The following is a 21701-nucleotide window of genomic DNA, read 5'->3' on the forward strand; positions in this document are numbered from 1 at the left end:
ATTTGTATGCTGTGTGTGTGTATATGTGTTGGCATATGTGTGTGTGTGGCAGTGTGCAGATTTTAAAAAATTCACGTCAAGCGAGAGTCACGAGTCCATGTGCGGGCGTTTGGTCATTGCGGGAGAATGAGATGACGTACATACTTATGTACGGATGTATATGGATTAATGTGTTATATGTGTATGTGCTTGTTTTAAACACTACTATAACTGATTATTATGAAATAATTCAGTTTGCAAAACATTTGAATGAAGCTGAGCATTATAAAAATATATTCTAGAACATCGATATATATGTATATGCAAATATGTATATACACGTATACAAACCCATAAATGTATATATATATATATATATATCTGTGCAACTAGTAATTTTCACAATCATTAGCTAAGTTGTGCCAACAGTGTAGTGAAGTACCCAGCGGCTTGTCGAAGCACGTGTGACTAAGTGTGCTCGCCAAGACATCACATGTGCGCTCGAGTTTGGCTCCATGCTCCAGATTATGAAATATGTGTGCTTCACCAAACCAGCTCATATGATTATCTTCATATACATATATGCAAGTATATGCAAACACACAAACAGCTTTATGGACAGTCTCACATGCCGGCAATATGATTTTGTGAAATTCGAGTTCCAAAGTCCGCATTTTAAATCTCATACCGGCTTTATCATGAATTATAAGTAAAAAAGAAATAAATAAACAAAGCACTGAAAGCATTACGGGCGCATCGATTTCCTTATTAAGATTCTTTATCTGATTTTTTTACATTTTTTGTAAGTTTGTATAAGTAGATATATACAAATTCACACATACATACATACAAGACTGTAATTTCATATGTTTATTGCTTCGCTACCTGCCTCATGTGAGGCGTGTGCATATATGTATGTATGTATCTATATATGATTTTTTGGGCTACAAAAACGCGTGACTCCATTTTATGTAATTTTTCCGTACGCACTTTTTCACGGGACTTCTTTTGGATTTTGGCTTTCTCTTTTTTCTCTCTTCTTGAAAATTTGAATTTTTTTAAGAAAATCTTTTTAAAAATGTTAAACATTTAATTTTTTTCGAAATATTTATTTTAAAATTTTTTTTGCAAAGAGAAAAAAAAAAAAATTTTACCAAGTCGACTTAAGCAGTTTTTGCTGTTAATACATATAGGGCTCGAATTCTTGATAAATTAACACATATTAGTATATATGTACATATGTACATATGTATATACATACAATCTACGAACGTGTTCTTTATTGCCTACTTGTCGAATTTCAGGAAAAAAATGTGTATACGAATTCAAACGTCCGGAAAAGTCCCTGTAGGAATATGTTTACTCATAATAACACTTTTATGTTTTATTCAAAAATATATATTTTAAGGCATTTAAATCACAAAAACAATATTTTTTAAACAATTAAACAATTTTTTAAAGCTTTCGTACTTTATTCTGTTTTGTATACCCTCTTAAATTTTTTTATTTTTTTTATTTTATTTAATTTTTATTTTTTTTTATTTTATTGTACTTTTTTAATTTTTTTTATGTAATTAATTTTATTTTTTATAATTTTTTTCTCCTTTGTTGCTTATTTTTTTAATTTTGTTACATATTTTATTAATTTAAATTTATTTTATTTTTTTATTTTTAATTTTAGTTTTTAACTTTTGATTATATTTTTTATATCTTATTGATTTTTTTGTTTTCGTTCTTTATTTGATATTATTTCCTTTTTTTATTTTATATATTTTAATGTGTGTATACTTTTTTATTTAATTTTTGTATATTATTTTATTGTATTCGCTTTTGTTTTATTTTAATTAATGTAAATTAAAATTTTTATGTTACCTTTGTTATTTTTTATATATTTTAAAAATATTTTTTTAAATATTTTTTTTTTATTTATTTTACTTTTTCAATATTTTTTTAACTTTTTTCATAACTTATTGGGTTTTTAAAATGTTTATTGTACTTTTTTTTTGAATTATTTTATTTAATTAAATTTCTACTTATACACTATTTCTATTTTTTACTTTATTTAATTTTTTTTTTTTAATATTTTATTCTAATTTTTATAATTTTTTTTATTTTTATTATTGATTTTTTGTTTTCACATTTTTGTGTTTTAATTTAATTAATATATTTTTTAAATTTGCGTAACATACATGTATTAATTTTATTTTAAAATTAATTTAATTGTTTTTTTTTATTTTAATTTTTGTATTTTATTTAATTTCATTTCCTTCCATTTTTTTAATTCAATTAATTGAATTTTCTTTATTTTACTTGAACGCTTTAAAGCAAATATCAAAAAGGCTTTCAGTGCAAAAATTCCGCACAGGGTCAGTCAGTCTCTGACTTTACCTCTTTGCACCGCAAGCGACAGCTTTTGTGCGTTTGTTCGTGCAGAAACATAAATTCTCGTTCCTATACAGTACATTCATGCATACAAAATTGCTTGTCAATACAATCAGTATTACATACAGAAATATAAACACACACACATATCCGCGCATATTTATAAAACGAGCACGTCTCGTGTGCAAGTAAATCCCAACCACAAGCGACGACCACTCATTCAATTCGTTCACAATGCGCAACAATAACAACACCAAGTGAAACAGCATCGATATACACAGCTGAAAGTAAGTCAAAAGAGCAAATGGCATAACAAAAGAAAAAGTACAACAGTAGCAACAATTCTTTACAACTACAACAAAGACAGCAAATAAATATAGCCAGTGAATATCAGCCGATAAACACGTGAGCAGCCAACAGCCAGCAGCAGCAGCGATTTTTGCGGTCGCCCGAACCGGTACCGGCATAACGACCGCACGAACACGCACACGAACGCCTGTTGCCGGCCGACGGCTGTGCGGCGAGCGAATTTCTGTGGAATTTGTGCTTTCGCAAACGAAACACCACAGCTCCACAAGGCTGCGCTGAGCCGCTGAGCTGGCAATGAAGCGCTTCTGGGTGGGCGGGTGCGAGGGTGCGGTGTGGCGCACTGACTGTGCGCAAAAAAGAGGCAATAAGTCAAATGTAGCGATATTTTTTGCACGCTTTGCTTTTGGGTTTTCGCCGGTTGGCTGCTCACGGTTGTTTACTATTAATATTTTCATTATGTGGAAGCGCTATTGCGTCGGGCAAGTGTGGAAAGTTTAAGCGGTTGCACAACGCAATTGCTGACTACAAACACATGGCTTTGAAAGTGAGTGGCGCGCTGAGTGTGAGTGAGTGTGAGTGTATTTGAGTGAGTGCGAGTTAGAGTGTATGTATGTGGCTTGAGTGCTCGTGAGTTGACAATTTGCTGACAACTTGGGGGCGTGGAGTTTTGGGGTTGTTTCATGAGCGCGGCATTAACTAAAAAGAAGAATAGCAATTAAGGAGTTATTTTTCATATTCCTAAAAAATATAAAAAAATTTAAAAATATTTAAAAAAATTTAAAAAATAGAAAAAAAAATTTAAAATATATAAAAAAATTTAAAAAATATAAAAAATTAAAAAAATAAAAAAAAATGTTAAAAAATTTGAAAAAATATTATTTTAAATTAAAATTTGAAATTTTAAGCGGAAATAAAAATTTTCGATTTTTTTTGCCAGAAACTTCTAAAGCCGGCTTGCTGTGATGCGCACGAATATTTGAACTTTTTTATTTTTTTTTTTAATTTTTGTTGTTTCATTTTTTATTAAATTAATTTTATTACTATTATTTTTAAATAATTTGTTTTACAAAAATGCTTTTTTCCATAATCTTCCTTTATTTTTATAATATTTTTATTTTTCTGATTTATTGCTTACTTTATTACAATCTTTTGCCAGTTGTTTTGCATATCTCTTTGTATATGGTTTCATTTTATTTATTTACCATTTCATCAACTTTGTTTTTGTTATTTTTGTGAAAGCCCGACAAGCGAATTTACAAGCACATGTCTCTATATTTTTAATTGTGATATATTGTTTCTGCCTTTGTTGTTTTCTTTTTTTGTTTTTTTTTTTGTTGTATCTTTTTTATTTGTCCGCATACGGTCATTCGTCTTTACTCGCTGGCTTATTTGATTATTTTCGACATATTATGCAAATCTCGTGACTTGCTAAAGTAAAGTCAGCGGTACAGTTGTGCACGTTTTCGCTAAGAATTTCATATTAATTTCGCGTCGCAAGCCATGTATTTTTATATAATACTGTGTACTTATACAATTTTATAGTTCAAGGTTCAAATGCTGCAAGTGATTCATGTATTCATTGTTAAGTTATGCTTTGTAATTGAAATTAATTGATGAAGCGCTGGAAAAAGTGCAAAATAAGGTGACTAATTGAGTAACGGTGGAATTCGCTATAATTTTTTAATTGATTTATGTACTAAAAATAATATCCTTTTGCCTAGTTTTTGCTTTTCGTTTTGGAAAAGTTTGGCATATATTTTGTTTTGGGCTATTTAAAAGAATTAAATACATATGTAAATCAATTATCAATAAAAATTATTAATATAGTATATAACAAATATTAAAAAATTTAACTCGAAAATTATTTATAAATTATAAGCAATAAAATACTCAAATTTCAAAGTGGAATTTTCGTCTGCACTTAAGAACTTCAATTATTATAAACAAAATCCTTTCAAAAAATTTTTAAATATTTTTTTTTTAATTTTAATTAATTTTTCTTTTAAACAATATAATTAAATAAATTAGTTTTTTTTTTTAATTTTTTTCAAAATTTTATTTACGATTTTTTTTTCGAAATTTTGGTTAAAAATTAATTAATTTTCTAAATTTTTTTATATGTAAATTTCTTTTTTGAAAAAAAAAACAATATAATTGATAGTTTATTTCGAAATTTTCTTTACGAATTTGTTTTTTTTTTCGAAAACATACTTTTTTTGATTTGCTTAAAAATTTTAAATTCTTTAGGAGCACCAAAAATATGCTTTATTTTGAATTATTAATAAATCTGTTCAGAATATTAATTATTATTTCAAAATCTTAATGTTGAAATTTTTTTTCGAAATTGTTTTTCGAAATTTTTTTTTCGAGTTTTTTTTCAAAAACTTTTTCAAAAAAATTTTTAAATTTATTAATTATTTAAAATAATACCTACAAATTGAAAATATTGCATTTTTGCAAATTTCGAAATTTTTATTTAATTTTTTTCCGAAAAAACTTTTATTAGTTTTTTAAATAATTTTAAATTTTTTACGAGAAATTTTTACTAGATTTTTTAAAGTCATTAAGTTTTCTTTCGAAGTGAACATTGTCATATAATAAAAGCAGCGCACTGTGCAAATAAAAGCAACTATTTCACAATTGGCGTTGGTTTTACATAATTTAATTTCTGAAGAGATGAAAACAAAAATAAAAAAAAAATTTAATCCAAAATCCAAATCACCAGAAATTGAATTAATATCATTTATATATACGCAGAAATATATTTTACAGTTGCCTATATATATACTTAGTTATCGAGCTTTCAGAAGTTATATAAATATCAAGAGCAATTCATTAAAATTATGAACATATGTGTATAAATCTGAATTTTTATTTATTTGAAATATATCCAAAGCAATGTATTTACAATGCATACACACAAACAGACAACTGTACATGTTTATTATTCCACAAACACTTTTCAATTACTCTCATGCGCGTTTTCCTTTCATTACCTAACTGTATGAGCGCATTTTCTATTTCTGCTTGCTTGTGGGGCCAGCGCAGTGCCAGCTAACAAGTTTATTTTGTTTGTAATTTTATTTTTTTTTTCTTAAACTTTTTTGATTTTATTCTTATTTTTTTACTTTTTGTTAATTATTTGCAATTTTCAATTTTTTTTAAATTTTTTTTTTTAATTTTTTTTATTTATTTTTTAATTTTTTTATTTCTTTTTTAATTTTTTCGTTCATTTATTTTTTACACTTTTCGAATTATTTTTTTTTTTAATTTTTTGGTAATCATTTCTAATTTCCAAAATTTTTTTTATTCTTTTCTACTTTTTTTAGAATTTTGTTAAATTTTTTTAGTCCAAATTTCCCTTTTTTCATTTTTTGTTTTATTCTATTTTTTTCGTGATTTTTTACGGCAACCTTCTGTTGCGTTCCCCCAATTTGTTGCTGTTTTATCGCGCATTTTATTTTGTCTTCAATTTTTTTTTTTGGTGTCTGCGCTCTTGCTCGATCAGTCAAATTGATCGTGGCCGCTGTTGGTATTTATAGCTGAGTTGGCGTGCAATTAATTGCTATTTTTATACATTCTATAATTTATATTTGTTGTCGTAAATTAAAAGTTTTATTTATTTCAAATAGTTTTATGTGCTGATGGGAGAAATCTCTTCGTGGGGGGAGAGTGTTGAGTTTTGAAATTAGGGCGGGAAATTAATTGGCAATTATAACTTTTTTGTGCTCACTCTTTTTGAGTTTATTTCGCTATCATTACTGAGTTTCTGGTTCCCACAGACAAAATTGCGCTGAGTCATGGAATTTCTCGTTTCTCGTTTTTCAAAGAGGCGTGTGTGTTGTTGACTAGTTATTATTTATATAAGCAGTTTTTTAGCGGAGTTTAATTTATTCTTTTTGTATTTTAACTCTTTATTACATTTTTTGTTAGTCGGAATTTTTCTTATATTTACTGATCTTTGTTTGAGGACGATTTGTTATGTAATTTTTTTAAATTTTTTTTTGTGTGTTAACAATTTTTTTTCAATTCAAAATTTTTCAGTAATCAGGATAGTTTTATTAAAATTTTTTTTTTTTTTCAATTCAAGATTTTTCAGGGATCAGGTTAGTTTTATTTTGAATTTTTTTTTTAATAATATTTAATTTTTTGAATTTTTTTTTTTCATATTACTATCTTATTCCTTAAAAAATTATTATTTTTTATTTAAATTTTTTATATTTTTTTAATTATTATCTTTTTTTAATTTTTGATTTATAATTTGTCATTTAATTAATTTTTTATTCTGCAATAAAATCTATGCTAATCCCTTAGAAAAATGTATCCATATACAGAGTGTACTTGCCATGTCCTCAGCAGTGTTACGTATACGCCCAGGCAACTAGTTAATGAACTAGAAAAATAACAACCACAGTCTTTATAAAAAATATTTGCATACATATATTTAAAATACATCTAAAAAACATTTTAAAATCGTTCCAGATTTCTTCTATATATTTTTATTTATTTTACATATTTCCGCCTTATCGATTATCAAGCTCTTGCTATCAATGCTCCAGTTCGCTTTATAGGTTAAATAGTACACAATATACTTTTCGGGCGAAATTACAGAACTCAACGCGTAAATGTAACAGACTTTAAATTTTTTTGTTGTAAAAATATATATGTATAACACTCTTCCGGAATTATCTGGCATTGCTGTAAAGTGCAAAGTACACTGCTGTATTTTCTAGGCCATTCAACTCACCAATTTTAAAGAACTTTCAGGTTCAAGCAGCGCAATAAACGGGGTGATTACTTGATAACCACTTTTATATAATTTTCTTGTGTTTAATATTTGTATATAAGTATGTGTTTATAAAAAGCTTTTATTTAAATAAGTGTCTCTTGAAATTTCTTGGTACCTACCATGTCTTTAAGCTACATATGGTATTATAATGTGTTTATATACACCTAAAGTACACATAGAAGTAGCTGAAAATAAATATCCGCAAATTTTGATGGTTAATTGGTAATCATGTGATAATTTAAGCAAAAACAGGAAATTACACTATAAATTTCCGGGCAAAACTGTACCCTTTGCCAGTGTTTTGGGTAGGCATAACCACTAAAATATCATAAAATATATATTTTTTAATTATTTAAATAAATTTTTGGAAGTGATGCCAGACATAATTAAAAATATTCTATGAAAAATAATTCAAAAAATTTTCCGAAATTTTTTTCACATAAAATTTTGCTAAAAAAGAGCAACTTTCTGCAACGAAAATTCAACAAGTAAAATAAAACCGTAAAAACAATTTAATTAAGCAAAAATATGAGTATGTGTGTTAGTAAGCGTTAGTAAGTACTCGTGTCCACAATAATGGCACGAGTGTTGCACGAGTTTAGCTCGCTGTGCTATGAGCGCATCTAGCCAATCGGAATGAGTAAGCGTTGTTTGGCACTATACATGCCTGATATGTGTGGCTGTGCAGTTAGCTTTGACGACATGTTGGCGCTTGACAGCTGTGATGAAACCCTTTGCGCTGTCCGAGCAATTTACTTTAATTACTTGCCACTATCAATTGTTGTGAAAGTAATATTTGCGATTGGGCTTGAATCAATCAATGACAATTTATATGAGCGAGATATGGATGGTGTTAACCTTTTCCGGGGCGACAATTTGATGGTCATCCTTCGTTGTTTGCTTTTATTAATAAAGTAGTTGATGGTGATTAAGTGAAATTTTGAAAATTATAGTAATTAATGCAAAAAATTAATAAATTAATTAAAAAATTAAAATAATTAATTAATTAAAAATTTAGGATAATTAATTAATTAAAAAATAATATTTTTGCAAGAAAAAATATTCAAAAATGGTAAATTGAAAATAATTTTTTAAATTAAAAAGATTAATTAACTAATTTTAATTAAAAAAACTATCAATGAATTAATTAATTATTTTATGCAATGAATTAGCTTTTTCAGATTAAAAAAAATTAATTGTTTAATTAACTACTTAAGAAACTTTTTAAGACAAAAAAATTAATTATATAATTATTGAACTATTTTTTTAGAATATTAGAAAAAAAAAATTATAAAAAAAAATGTTTAATTATAATAATTAACTAATTTTTTAGTATATATTGCATTTTTTGTAACAAAACAAAAATAAACAATATAAATATAATTATTAATTTTAATTAATTGATAAATTAAAAAGATTTTTTAAAAAGAAAATAAATTATTGAATTGAAAAACTAATTACTGAATTAATTAATTAAATTAAATAATTATAATCATAAAAATAAAATTTACAAAACTTTCAAAAAATTAATTACTTAATTATAAAAAACACATAACTGAATTAATTACACTTTTATTTTTCCCTTTTATTAATTAAATTTTAAAAATTTAATTTTTTTATTAATTAAAATTATTTTGTTAACTTGCATTTTTTCTTTAGTTATTTAAAAAAGATTAAAACAGTAATTATTTATTTTAATTACTTTATTTGCTAAATTATTAATTTAAATTCATTTATTATTTTGTTTATTATCTTATTATTTTTAACTAGTTAATTATTTGATTACCTTTTCAGTAAATTTTTGTTTAGTTAAATATTCTTTTTTGGAAAAAAAATAATAATAAAATTATAATTTTAGGCAAAAAAAAATTTAATTGATCAAAAGTTATTATTGTATTTAATTGATAACTAATAAAAAAAATATTAATTTGACAATTTCTTAAATAAAATGTTCTTATAAAAAAAATAATTATATAATTAATTTAAAAAATTAAACTAATTTAAAAAAAATTAAATTATTTAATTATTTGGAAATGAAATAATTACAATGCGCTTATATTATAATATTATTTTTTAATTAATTAATTTACTTCTAAATATTTATTTTAAGATTTTAATATTTAAATTAAATAGGAAAAAACATTTCAATTTTTTTTCTAATTTTAATTTTTTTTTAATAAATTCAATATAATTCTGTTTATAAAAAATTATTAAACAATATTTATAACAACAAAATGCTGTATGTAAGAAAAGTCCACAATATCAATCACCAAACCTTTGAAGGTTCGCTGGTGCTGCGGCGTTGGGTTAGCAGCTCAATGCACACACATACATGCACATACATAAGCACCCATACCTCACTCGAACTGTTGCTTTGCTGACTGCTGTCACTTTTTTCGCGAATGAGCATACAGCATGTGCGAGAATGTGCTTTCCCTATGTTTTTGTTGTCATTGTTATTGGCTGCGCGCACAACTCAAGCACGAAATGGCAAAGCGGCGCCGTTGGTGGCATCAGAATGAACGATAAAAACCTTAACACACCAGGCAGTCATGTGTCAGACGTGGCAAAGAAGGCGCGCCAAATCGACAAACAAACAAATTTGTGTAAAACAACAAGAAAAGAACACATAAAAAAGTCAAAAAACAAAAACTCACTCAGCCACGAGAGCAATAAAATATAACAGCAGCGCTCACTTAGAAGCTACTCAACGTAAAAAGTATTTCGCCAAAGCGGCAACGGCAATAAGTCAGTCTCGCGTGACGCGCTGACTGCTAACAAACACATATACGTACATAAATAATATATGTTTATATGTACATATATGTTTGTCTGTGTGTGTATTTGTGCACCTTCTTCATTGAGTAAAAGTGTGAGGTGGCGCAAAGCAGACTTAAATCAACAGGCGTACAAATAGACGTGCGCGCATATACGTAGCGCAACAACAACTACACACACTCACACCAAAAACTACAACAAAAAACGCCGCACAGCGCGACGAAAAAGCGCAACACAAAAAGCGCTCAAATTGAACGCCTGCAATTCAGTAGCAACATTAACGCGCAACAGAACGGTCGAACGGTGCTGAGCGCAGGACTCAGCGTTAACAAAAAATAAACAACAACAAAAATTTCAAATAAATTTCATATAACAAAGCGTTGCTTGCCACCGCTTGTGTCGTAAAGTAGTTCATAAAGTAAACTTCGGAAGCCAAAAGAAATGTGCAACGCGCAGCGCAAGAGCAGTCGGTAGAATATGAAATGTTTCAAACGTGTGCGCAAAAAGTGTTGAAACCAAAACACACGCAAAACTGAATAAAATATATTACAAAGTAAGAAAAAGTAGTTGCCAAACAGCAACTAACGCCTTAAGAATATAGTAATACTAAATTACACGTTTACGCGCTTACTTGCCGTCCCGAAAAAAGGCGCTGCGAGTTTTTTAATTTGCCGCAAACACGCACAGACGCGTACACACCTACCTTTATACATACATATATACTTGCCAGCAGTCAGCAGTACAGACATCAACGCAGGCAAAAATGTTGCTGTCATCGGAGCAGTGTAATCGTTCACGTGGCGCCCATGTCCTTGTCTGGGATCAGTCGCGTTTGAGTGACATTTTCGAGGATACGAAACCCCAACGTATGTATGTGTTGCTTAAGCGTTTGTATATGCATGTGTGTGTATGAATATTTGTGCATTTCTGCATTATATGTATATATTTCTATATACCAACTCTTAATGGCTATTAGTAAATTATATATCTGCGTGTATACTTTATGGTACTAATTAGCCGTCGGAAGCCTTATACCGATTTATTGGCTGTCTTTTCCCCATATTGAACATTCATTTTGCGCACAAAATTTGTGAAATCTTTCTGTTCGCCATGAATGATTTTTTCGATTTATTGCGTTTTTTTTTGAAGGTGGCTGGCTTGGGACGTCAGCAAATTGTTAGCTAATAACCTTGAAAGCAAATGTTCGAAAAGAAAAATTAAAATGCTTTATGTTTCGCATATGTACTTTCGAAAGGTTCATGCAAAGATATGAGAATATTTTGAAATTTTTTTATAGTATAGCTTCTAAAAATCTAGTAAAATCGGTAAGGTAGAGCTGACGGATTTAAATTATAAAAATAATAAATTTCGGGGAAAAATTGGTACTTTAGGACTATTACTTTAGCTATGTATTTAAGGTTCATGCAAATTTACGGACTATTATGAAATTGTATTCAAAATATTAATTAAACAAACAGCGTAACGCTTATAGATATTTCTTAAGGCAATTATTGATACTTTAAGCACTAAACTACTTTACTGTTAAGTTTAGTGAGGCAGTTAGTGTGTGGGAAGCTACATTCGACGGCTCAACCCTACTTCACCCTCTATCTAAGTAACTCACTAAAGCTTAAAAATTATGTCCAAAAAGTAAATTTTTTAAGTTATGTTCAATGAGTCAACTGAATTTTAACATAAATGTGGGGTAACAGCGAGTTTTATAATCAATATTTTTAAGGTTATGTTCGCATACACATATATTATAAATTATCGGTTTTTGGGTTCTGGTATGAAGGGTGATGCAAAATCAAATCAATGTTAGGCGAAACATCAAGACTTATGACAAATAATTTGTAATAGTATTATCTCAGGAAAACGACTGAATGAGTTTTAATGGCTGCCATATTATCAACAAACACTACTTTTTTAGGTTACTTTTGAAGAGAGAGGCCAATTTGTCATTAAAAATAGTTTAGAATGGAGATCCACAACTAAAAATGCAATAAAAAATCAGCTAGATATAAATAAAGCCTACCTAGGGGACTCACAATAAATAATTGAATGCTTATAAAAACTTATTTGAAAAAATCTAAGGAATTAGGCAACTACATAAATTATTAAAATTATTATTTTATATTTTTTTGATAATTATTATTTTGACAATAGAATAATAGAAAAAATTAAGTTTTAAATATTTTTTTTATAATTGATTTTGTTTTTTTTTTTATTTTTATTATTATTTTTATAATATTTTTTTAAAATGTTTTTGTTTTTATTATTTTTTTAATATAATTTTTTATAATCTGATTTTTTTTATTTTTATTTATACAATTTTTTTATTTATATATATATTCATTAATTTACTTTTTTTATAAATTTTTTTTTAAAGTAACCACCTTTATTTTAAGTTTTTTCTTTCATTTGATATTTATTTTTTTACTAAAATAATTTTTTTTTAACTAAAATTTAACTAAATTAAATTTTTTTTAGAGTTTTTTAATATAAAATTTTAAAATTTTTATTTTATCTCGCTTAATTTTAATAGATATTTCTTAATATTTTTTATTCAATATTTTTTTATTTAATATTTTTTTTGTTTAATTTGTTTTAATTTATTGTATTGAGAAATTTTGCCATATTTCAGCCACTGTTGTTTCAAAAATTTTCGATATTTAGTTTTATTTAAATTTTTTTATTTTAAAATAAATTTTTGGCTGTTTTCTAATATAAATTTTTCAAAAACATTTTAAACTTAACCCGTTTCTTCTCTTTTAATTTGTTTTATTTAATAATTTTTTTAGTAAATTTTTTTGTTCTTTGGTTTTACTCAATTTTGTCATATTTCAGCTACTTTAATTTCAAAAAATTCAGATATTTATTTTTCTCTAAAATTTTTTTTTGCTTAATAATAATTTTTTGGCGCTTTTTAATATTAAATTTATAAAAACTTTGTAATTTTAATATTTTTCATTTTGTTTTAATTTAGTAGATATTTTTTTTTTTTATATTTTTTTTAGTTTAAAATTTTTGTCATTTTCAATTTTGCCATATTTCAGCCACTGTAATTCCACTTTCTATTTATAAGTATCCTCATACATTTTCGCTAAAAATATTATCAACAAGTGTAGTTCAACTCAGCTTTTATCAATTGTGGTGACCGCTCAGCGGCTTTTAATTTCAACCAAAAAGCCGAAACAATGCTTTCTCTTACAAAAGGAAACTTTTATCAAAAACAGCAACAAATTTTGTGAAACTTATAAAGTTATTATTACTTACTTGAAATCTTCATTATTACTTAACCCCATTTAAACAAAGAAAGCTTCATGTATACTCCTATGAAAGAAGTACTTCTGAGTCATTTAGCGCTAACTAAAATAACAAAGAAAAAAAAATTATGTACATATGTTCATACACACTTTTTCGCATTATGTTGTCAGTATTTACTTCGAGATTAGCGCACAAGCATTTTTCTTGTCAACGCCAAGCGTGAGTCAAACGTTTTGTCATTGCTGCGGGCAGCTGTTGTCAACAGTTGGACCACATTGACTCTAAAGCAAGCATTGCGATTGTTATGTTAGCGTAATTTCTTAACTAATTTATTGCTTTAGTAAAACATATACATATATACGGGCTTATCTAAATGCATATATTATTTAACTGTTTTAGCTCTTAAATCAAATTCACTTCAGCTGACAGCTAGTAAACGAAATGGACTTACATATACATAGCTCACTAAAATGATATTCACGTGTCGCAACGCATTAGCATGATTCATAAATTTGATAGTGGTTATTTACATATAATAATAGTTGATGACACTAGTGTCATTAGTTTTGAAAAATGTGCGAAACTCGAGAATTATTTTTTTGTGGAAATCAAGCAGTGTAGATTATTCAGTAATTATTACAATGCTTGGGTAGCACATTTGAGCAAATCTATGGAAAATTATAGCACATGTCTAAAATCAAAAAATTTTAATTCACAATTCTAAAAAAAATGAATTTCAAGCTGTTGCTGTTTGTATAATTAACTAATTACACGCTGCCATGCACAGCTGGTCGTTGCTGAGTAATTTGAGCCAGTTTTTTTTCATATTTTAATTTGAATTTTTTTGTTAAATTTTATAATTTTTTTAATTTTTTTTCTATTTTTATACATTTTTTTCCTTTGTTTTCCATTAAATTTTATAATTTTTTTTTATATTTTTATAAATTTTTACCTATGTTTTCCATTTCGTATTTGGCATTTGAGCTAATTTTATTTACTTTTTTTTGCTTCAATTTTTTTCTCTATATTTAATTTAATTTTTGTACTTTTTGAAAACTCTTTTGGTTTTATTTTAGTTTTTCATATTTTTTTCTTTTGATTTTTTAAATTTTTTGTGTTATTTTTTGTTTTTATATATTATATTTTAAATATTTTTTACATATTTCTTGGCAATGGAGCTAATTTTTTTACTAAATTTTTTGCTACAATTTAATTTCATATTCTAATTTACGTTTTTCCTTGTTTGATTTTATCATTTTTTTTTGTATTTTGCTTAAATATTTTTTATAAATATTTTTTCTTTTTCATATTTGACATTTACACCAATTTTATATAATTTTTTTCTTCAATTTAATTTCATATTTTAAGTTAGATTTTTTTCTTCGCTTGATTTTATATTTATTTTTTTGAATTTTTTTTTCGCATAATACTTTTAATATTTTTCTATGTATTTTTTTCTATTTTGTATTTGGCATTTGAGCTAATTTTATTAATTTTTTTCCTTCAATTTTACTATTTTTAATTTTCTCTTTATTCAATTTAATTTTTATACTTTTTGAATACTTTTTTAATTTTTTTTTCGCATAATACTTTTAATATTTTTCTATGTATTTTTTTCTATTTTGTATTTGGCATTTGAGCTAATTTTATTAATTTTTTTCCTTCAATTTTACTATTTTTAATTTTCTCTTTATTCAATTTAATTTTTATACTTTTTGAATACTTTTTTAATTTTTTTTATTTTTTTTCTATTATGTATTTCCGCTTTTTAGTTCTTTTTCGCATTGGCATTAGTTGCTCATAATTCTTTGACTTTTACTACTAGTTGCAGCCTTGAAAGCTGCGAACTGCGCAGACTATGAAAAAATTGTGGTAATTAAAATGAAAACGTGCTGAGCTCAGAAGCGTATATAAATACATATATACATACACACATCGACAACTAAAAATGAACTAAACTGACTAAATAACAGTCGAATTAACTGACTGACTCACAGCCTGCGCAACGGCAAAATAGACTAAGCACTCGACTTTCGATGTTTCAATGTTGCGTATACGTCACGTCGTACGCTGTTGGCGTTGAGCGGAGAGTTAGGCAAAATTAAAACTATACAGCCAACTCAACTGTACTTACAAGCCGCTTAATAACTTTTGCCGCCTCATATTGACTTTTTTTATTACAATTTTTTTTATAATTATTTTTAATAATTTTTTTAAACAATATTTGTTCAAATGCCTGCATTGATTCTGCTTTTAAGTGGAATCTGAGCTGTTGCCATAACATTAGTCATATTTGTACTTGTATATACGCGCGTTTGTTTTGTTAGCTATACGCTTGTTGCACTTGTAAACATTACAACGCAACTCAAACAATTCTATGTAAATATTAGCTTCGCCAGCAGGTGACTCGTTCGTTCTATATATTGCTGGCGCGTATATTTCTCCTCACAACTGACAACACTTTACTTTCTGTCTGCTGCAGAGATTTGCAAAGTTTTTATATAAGACTTTGTTGCTATTTCTCGTTAAAATCATAAGAAAATGAAGAAGTTGTTAGTCTTTCTTGTGATTATCATAAAAAAATGCCATGTCCGCTCACTGTCACTATGCGTTTCAAGCGCTTTATGGAATTTTTTTAAACATGTATGCCACTAAATATTTTTTGACTGCGTGTATTTATGATATTGCTTGGTTATACGGCATGATTTCTTTATGCTTGCTTGCTTAGCACGAGACTTTGGCGTAGTTTCTGTTTGCCGTGTTTGCGTTAGCACGCCTCCGTGTACATAATTTGGTACGAGTGCCTTTCAATCTTGAGTCATATTCCACGAAAAAGTTTTGATGGTGTTTGTATATGCAAACTTTTATCGCGGAAATTAAAATGTTTATTTTTTGTTATTTTTTTAATTATGTAAACTCTTATCGCCGAAATACAAATTTTGGATTTTTTTTTTATTTTTACGATTGTGAGTACAAACGAAATAGGTCAGAATGCTATAATATACAAAGGTGTATAGTCAAGCACACCTAGCAATAGAAATATAATGTTGTTTTTAAATACTTGAAAATTTTGATGAATTTTAAAAATATTTTCAATTATGTATATTTCAAGCTTCAAGAATTTTTGTTAAAAAATAGAAAATTTTTTCAATTTTTTTTTTCCAAATATTAATTTTTTTTATTTAATATTATTTGAATTAAATTTTATTATCTACCGATTTGGTTAATTTTATTTGTTTTATTAATTATTTTTTTTTTAATTTCCTTTCCCTTTTTTAATTTAATTTATTATTAATTTTACATTTTTGTTCTTTTTTTATTATTTTATATTATTATTTTTTTTAATTTAATTTATTTTTAATTTTTCATTTTAGCGTTTTTTATATAATTTTATATTTTTTTAAATTTTATTTTATTAATTATTTTTTTTTAGTTCTTTATATGTAAATTTATATTTTTTACAATTTAATTAAATTTTTAAATTTTATTATCTTCTTTATTTTTAATATATTTTTTTATTGATTTCTTTATTTTATTTAATTTTTTTTTACTAAAAAATTTAATTAATTTTTTTTAGTTGTTTTTAATATCATGTTGTTGTTGCTATATTTTTTTAATTTTTATAAATATATATTTTTTAGTATGTATTTATAATTTTTTTAATTTAAGTTAAATTATTTTTAATTTTATTAAATTATTTATTTTTTTAATAATTTTATTTTATTGATTTTTTTTATTTTGTTTTTTATTTGTTTCACTATAAAGTTGCATTTTTTAGTATTTTTCTAATATTATGTTGTTGTTGCTTTATTTTTTTAATTTTTATAAATATCAATTTTTTAGTAAATTTGTATTTTTTTATTTAATTTTTAGTATATTTTTATTTTTTTATTTAATTAATTTTATAATTTTTTATTATTATTTTTTTTTTTTTTAATTTAACAAATTGTTTTAACTTCATTCATTTTTTTAAGTATTAAATAAAGTTTTTATATTTTTTGTCATATTATATGCTTTTGCACATTCGGCTCTCGAAATGCAAACGCAAATGTACAGCCAACATATGTACAGAGCCACAAGCATTTACCACATGTACTATATCTCATACGACATAATCTTTTCTTTGCTTCTACTCAGTTTTTTATTATTTTTTGTTTGTTGAGTTTTTTGCCAAGAATTTTCACTCATTATCCGTCAAGTAGATAAGCGGTGGGACGCTTGTTGCTTTCCATTGGTGCCGTCATGCACGTGTGCTCGACTATCACGCTGACGTCTGCGGAAATTGACAGACACTAAAAGCTTAAGCAAGCATTTTTTTGTGTCACACTTCTATATATGTATACATAAGAGTATATATATATACACTTCTTCATATATATATTCATAAGTGTGCGCTTAAATATGCTACCATTAACCCTCATATTTCGCAGAGGAAATTAAGTAATCACTTAGTGCGCTGTCGCTGCCGCTTTCCTTTTTTTCTTGTTTTTGTATATTGTTTGGCTGATTGCGAAATTGTTTTTCGCCATACTTTTGCTGATAGTTGAATTTTTGCATTTATTTGTGGTTTATTGTTATTAATGAAGCGCTTAATGAAATCAAGCCAATTGTTTTAGCGATAAAATACAAGTGCTGTCGAAGGGGTGTATACATACATATATAGATTTGATAGGACATGTGTATCAGATAAATATAATATCTATTGATAATGTGACATAAAGATAATTTCTTTCACATACATACTAATTCGAAGCCGAACAGATTTTTAGCAATATACCGATATTTTATTTAATTTTTTATTAAATTAAAACACCTTTCAATTTGATCACAGTAGTATATATATATACATATAGATGTATTTTTATTTATTTTTTGTTCATTACGTTCAGAAACACCGTGAGACTCCTTCAAGTGAAATCAAAACTCATTTATTATCTCCGCTTCATTCTAAACTTAAAAGCTTAGGAAAATCGGTGCAATTTTTGTATTGACTTTACTTTCTTCCATTCTCTATTCCACCGAAAACTTCTTATTCTTTATAAAATTTTAAAGTATAGATTTTTTAAAAAAGAAATAGCTAAAAAAGCTAGAGAGCTTAAAAGCTTCATGTTCATAATGCTAATATTTAACTGCGGTATTACTTATAATTAAGCTTGAAATATTGATCTCTGCATTACAAGCTGCTGAAGCTTTCATTTCTGGTGTCAGAAAGCTCTGTACTCATGTTATTATTTAAAAGCTTTGTTATTTTAAATTAAGTTTACAAGAATAATCTCTTCAGAGCAGGCTTCTGAAGCTTTCATTCCCAAAAAACTTAAAATAATGCAATAAAAAAGTTAAAATTACGGAGAAAGCGTAACGTATCAAGCAATATTATGTACTCAGCTTCCTTATACAAGGTTCACAAGATCCTAATCGAATCAAAAAGCTAAAAGCTTTAAGCTACTTCCAGAGTAGCTTACATTACTTGAAAAAAAAATATTACAATTTTCAGTTTTATACTATTTATGAAATAATACTGAGTTGACGACTTAAGGTTCATGTATATTCAAATGTTGAACTTCGTGTAAGCACAGATTACTTACATTTTGTGTGGAAGCTTCAAAGCTCAATAATTTTATTTAGTATTTTAGTAGTTAAGTTGATTCAAATATAAATTTCAAAATGAAAGCACACAACACAGTAAGCTTAAAAGCTTTTTCCTGAAAGCGTTCATATTTAAAACAGTTTTCTGAGCTTTTATTAATGTAAATTTAATTTGAAAATTTAAATAATGATCAAACACTTGTTTTGCCAAAAGTTATGTTTGCAGTGACAATTTTAGTGAAAGCTCCAAAGCATTTTACAATTATTGTAATTACTAAAATAAAAGATCAAAATTTGTTTAAAATTTTTAAAACATTTCGTATGACGAGTCTAAGAACCAAAAGCATGAATGTAATGATAATTTTAGTGAAAGCTTCAAAGCTTTTTACCATTATGGTCATAATTACAATGAAACATCAAAACTGGCTAAAATTTTTAAACAATTTAATATGACGAGTCTAAGAACCAAAAGCATGAATGTTATAATAATTTTAGTGAAAGAATGAAAGCTATTTAGAGTTACAAACTTAACTCTAAACAAACTCCAAACCGTATTTATATTTATAAAACATATTCTTTTAATGAATTTTAGTGCCAAAAATCTTGAGAGATAGAACAATTTTAATGAAAGCTTTTTCTAAAGATTTATAGAGATAATTTAAGTGAAAGCTTAAAAGCTTTTTGCAATTATGAGCATAAATATTATGGACTTGCAAACCGGGTTTTATGAAAGCTTTTTGGCACTTTAAACTGTAACTAGGCAAAAAAGCTCAACATGAGTGCTTTTTATATAAAGCCAAAGTAACTATCTACATTTATTGAATTCAAAAAAATTACACAATACTCTTTTTCTAAATTTGTGTAGCGCGTGCAGCTATTTCTGGCAATATATTAGTTCCACCGCCTGCAAAATGTGTAAACCATTGCCAAAAATGATTTCACCCAGAATTTGCAAAACATGCCAAATTGGTGCAAAATCAAAAAAAAAGTACATTTTCAAAAAAAATGCTTTAATAGCCTGTCAATGTGCGCTCAAACCAGCGCAGATACACATAGAGTTATATACAAAAGCATCTTAATATATACAGAGATATATCTCTCTTAATTAAACTGAACACTTTGTAGAAATCATTTCACAAATCTGCTAAGCGCGCAGCTGAAAAATATTATTTCATTTCCTTTTTTGAAATTCTGGTGCAAAAACATTTGTATTGATTAAGATCAGTGACGCCGGTGCATGGCAGTGATCAATAGCCGGAAATTTTAATTGCAAGCAGATATAACCTCAAAAGTGAACATATATAATGCGAATTCCGTCAACCGGTGCCATAATTATTTTCTATTTTTCACGCGAAATGAAATTTCCACTAATGGTAGAAAAGCTTAGGAATATACAAGTTTTTATACAACAACAAATATTTTCTTCTCTATCACTCATATCTCATGACAAGCACGTGGCACCTCCTCTACGCCACCCTTCAACTCTTTGTACTACCGGTACGACTGAGTTACACAACTCACTTACTTCGAATTCACGAGCATTTAGCGCCTCAGCTGCGAAACCAAGTACTAACGGTGCATGACTATCGCTAATTGAATGGCGAGTCAGCAGAAATTTTCAGATACAAATGTAAATCAAATAACTAATTAGCATATGGAGGCGGAGTACCAAAAGGCAAAGCAATTTCATTGAAAAATTATAAGAGTAATGGAAAAGTAGTGTAAAAATAATGGTGCGCTGGGGAGAGATGTTCTAAATTTTCGCCTGTAAATTTTTTAATGTTAAGAACACTTTTAATAGTTTTAGTCAATTTTTGGAACTTTTAGTACACTTTTACAATTTTTAGTACGCTTTTAGAACACTATTAATATTTTTCGTACACTTTTTTTAAATTAATTCTAGTATTTAGTGGTAGCACTTTAGTACTTTCGGTACACTTTTAGAATTTTACCACATTTTTAGTACTTTTAATACACATTTTGCCTTTTTATTACAATTTTAGGAAAATTTTAATATATTTAGTAAACTCTTTTAATTAAATTTTTGCATTTTTAGTACATTTTTAGAACTTTCAGTACACTTTTAGCATTTTTGGACACTTCGAAAACACTTAATATTTTTAGTAAACTTTTGTTCAATTTGATTTTAGCATTTTAGTACATTTTTAGTACTTTTAGTACACCATAAGCATTTCTATTACGCTTTTAATATGTTTGGCACACTTTTCTAAATTAAATATTAGCATTTTAGTACACTGTTAGTACTTTTAGTACACTTGAGTACTTTGCGTACACTTTTGGAATTATTAGTGCATTTTTAGAACTTTTAGTACACTTTTAGCATTTTTAGTACACTTCGACAACACTTAATATTTGTAGTGCACTTTTGTCCAATTTGATTTCAGTATTTTTAGTAAATTGTTCATACTTTTAGTACACTTAAATATTTTTAGTACAGCTTTAACACACTTCAAAATTTTTTTATAATTCTAGAACGTTTACATTTATATTATTTTAAGATTTTTAGTACTATTTTTCTATTTTAGTACAGTTTTAGTACTTTTAGTAAACGTTTAGCGCTACTTTCTTGTCTAGTTTAAAATACTTGAAC

The 21701-nt window shown here is 26.4% G+C and overlaps 1 protein-coding gene across 2 annotated transcripts in view; it reads left to right on the forward strand.

Moving 5' to 3' along the window:
• LOC105226686 (putative inorganic phosphate cotransporter) overlaps positions 1-21701 on the forward strand; it is an 81376-nt gene that overhangs the window by 56711 nt on the left and 2964 nt on the right. The window contains exon 1 of one of the 2 annotated variants that reach the window (XM_011205689.4): positions 10501-11103. The exons of the other annotated variant lie outside the window; for it this stretch is intronic. Within the exon in view, the coding sequence (XP_011203991.1) occupies positions 11001-11103 (103 nt within the window). The 5' untranslated portion in view covers positions 10501-11000. Of the gene's footprint in view, positions 1-10500; positions 11104-21701 lie in introns of those variants that run through there. 2 annotated transcript variants of the gene reach the window in all.

Source organism: Bactrocera dorsalis, chromosome 3 (genome assembly GCF_023373825.1).
Source record: "Bactrocera dorsalis isolate Fly_Bdor chromosome 3, ASM2337382v1, whole genome shotgun sequence".
NCBI lineage: Eukaryota > Metazoa > Arthropoda > Insecta > Diptera > Tephritidae > Bactrocera > Bactrocera dorsalis.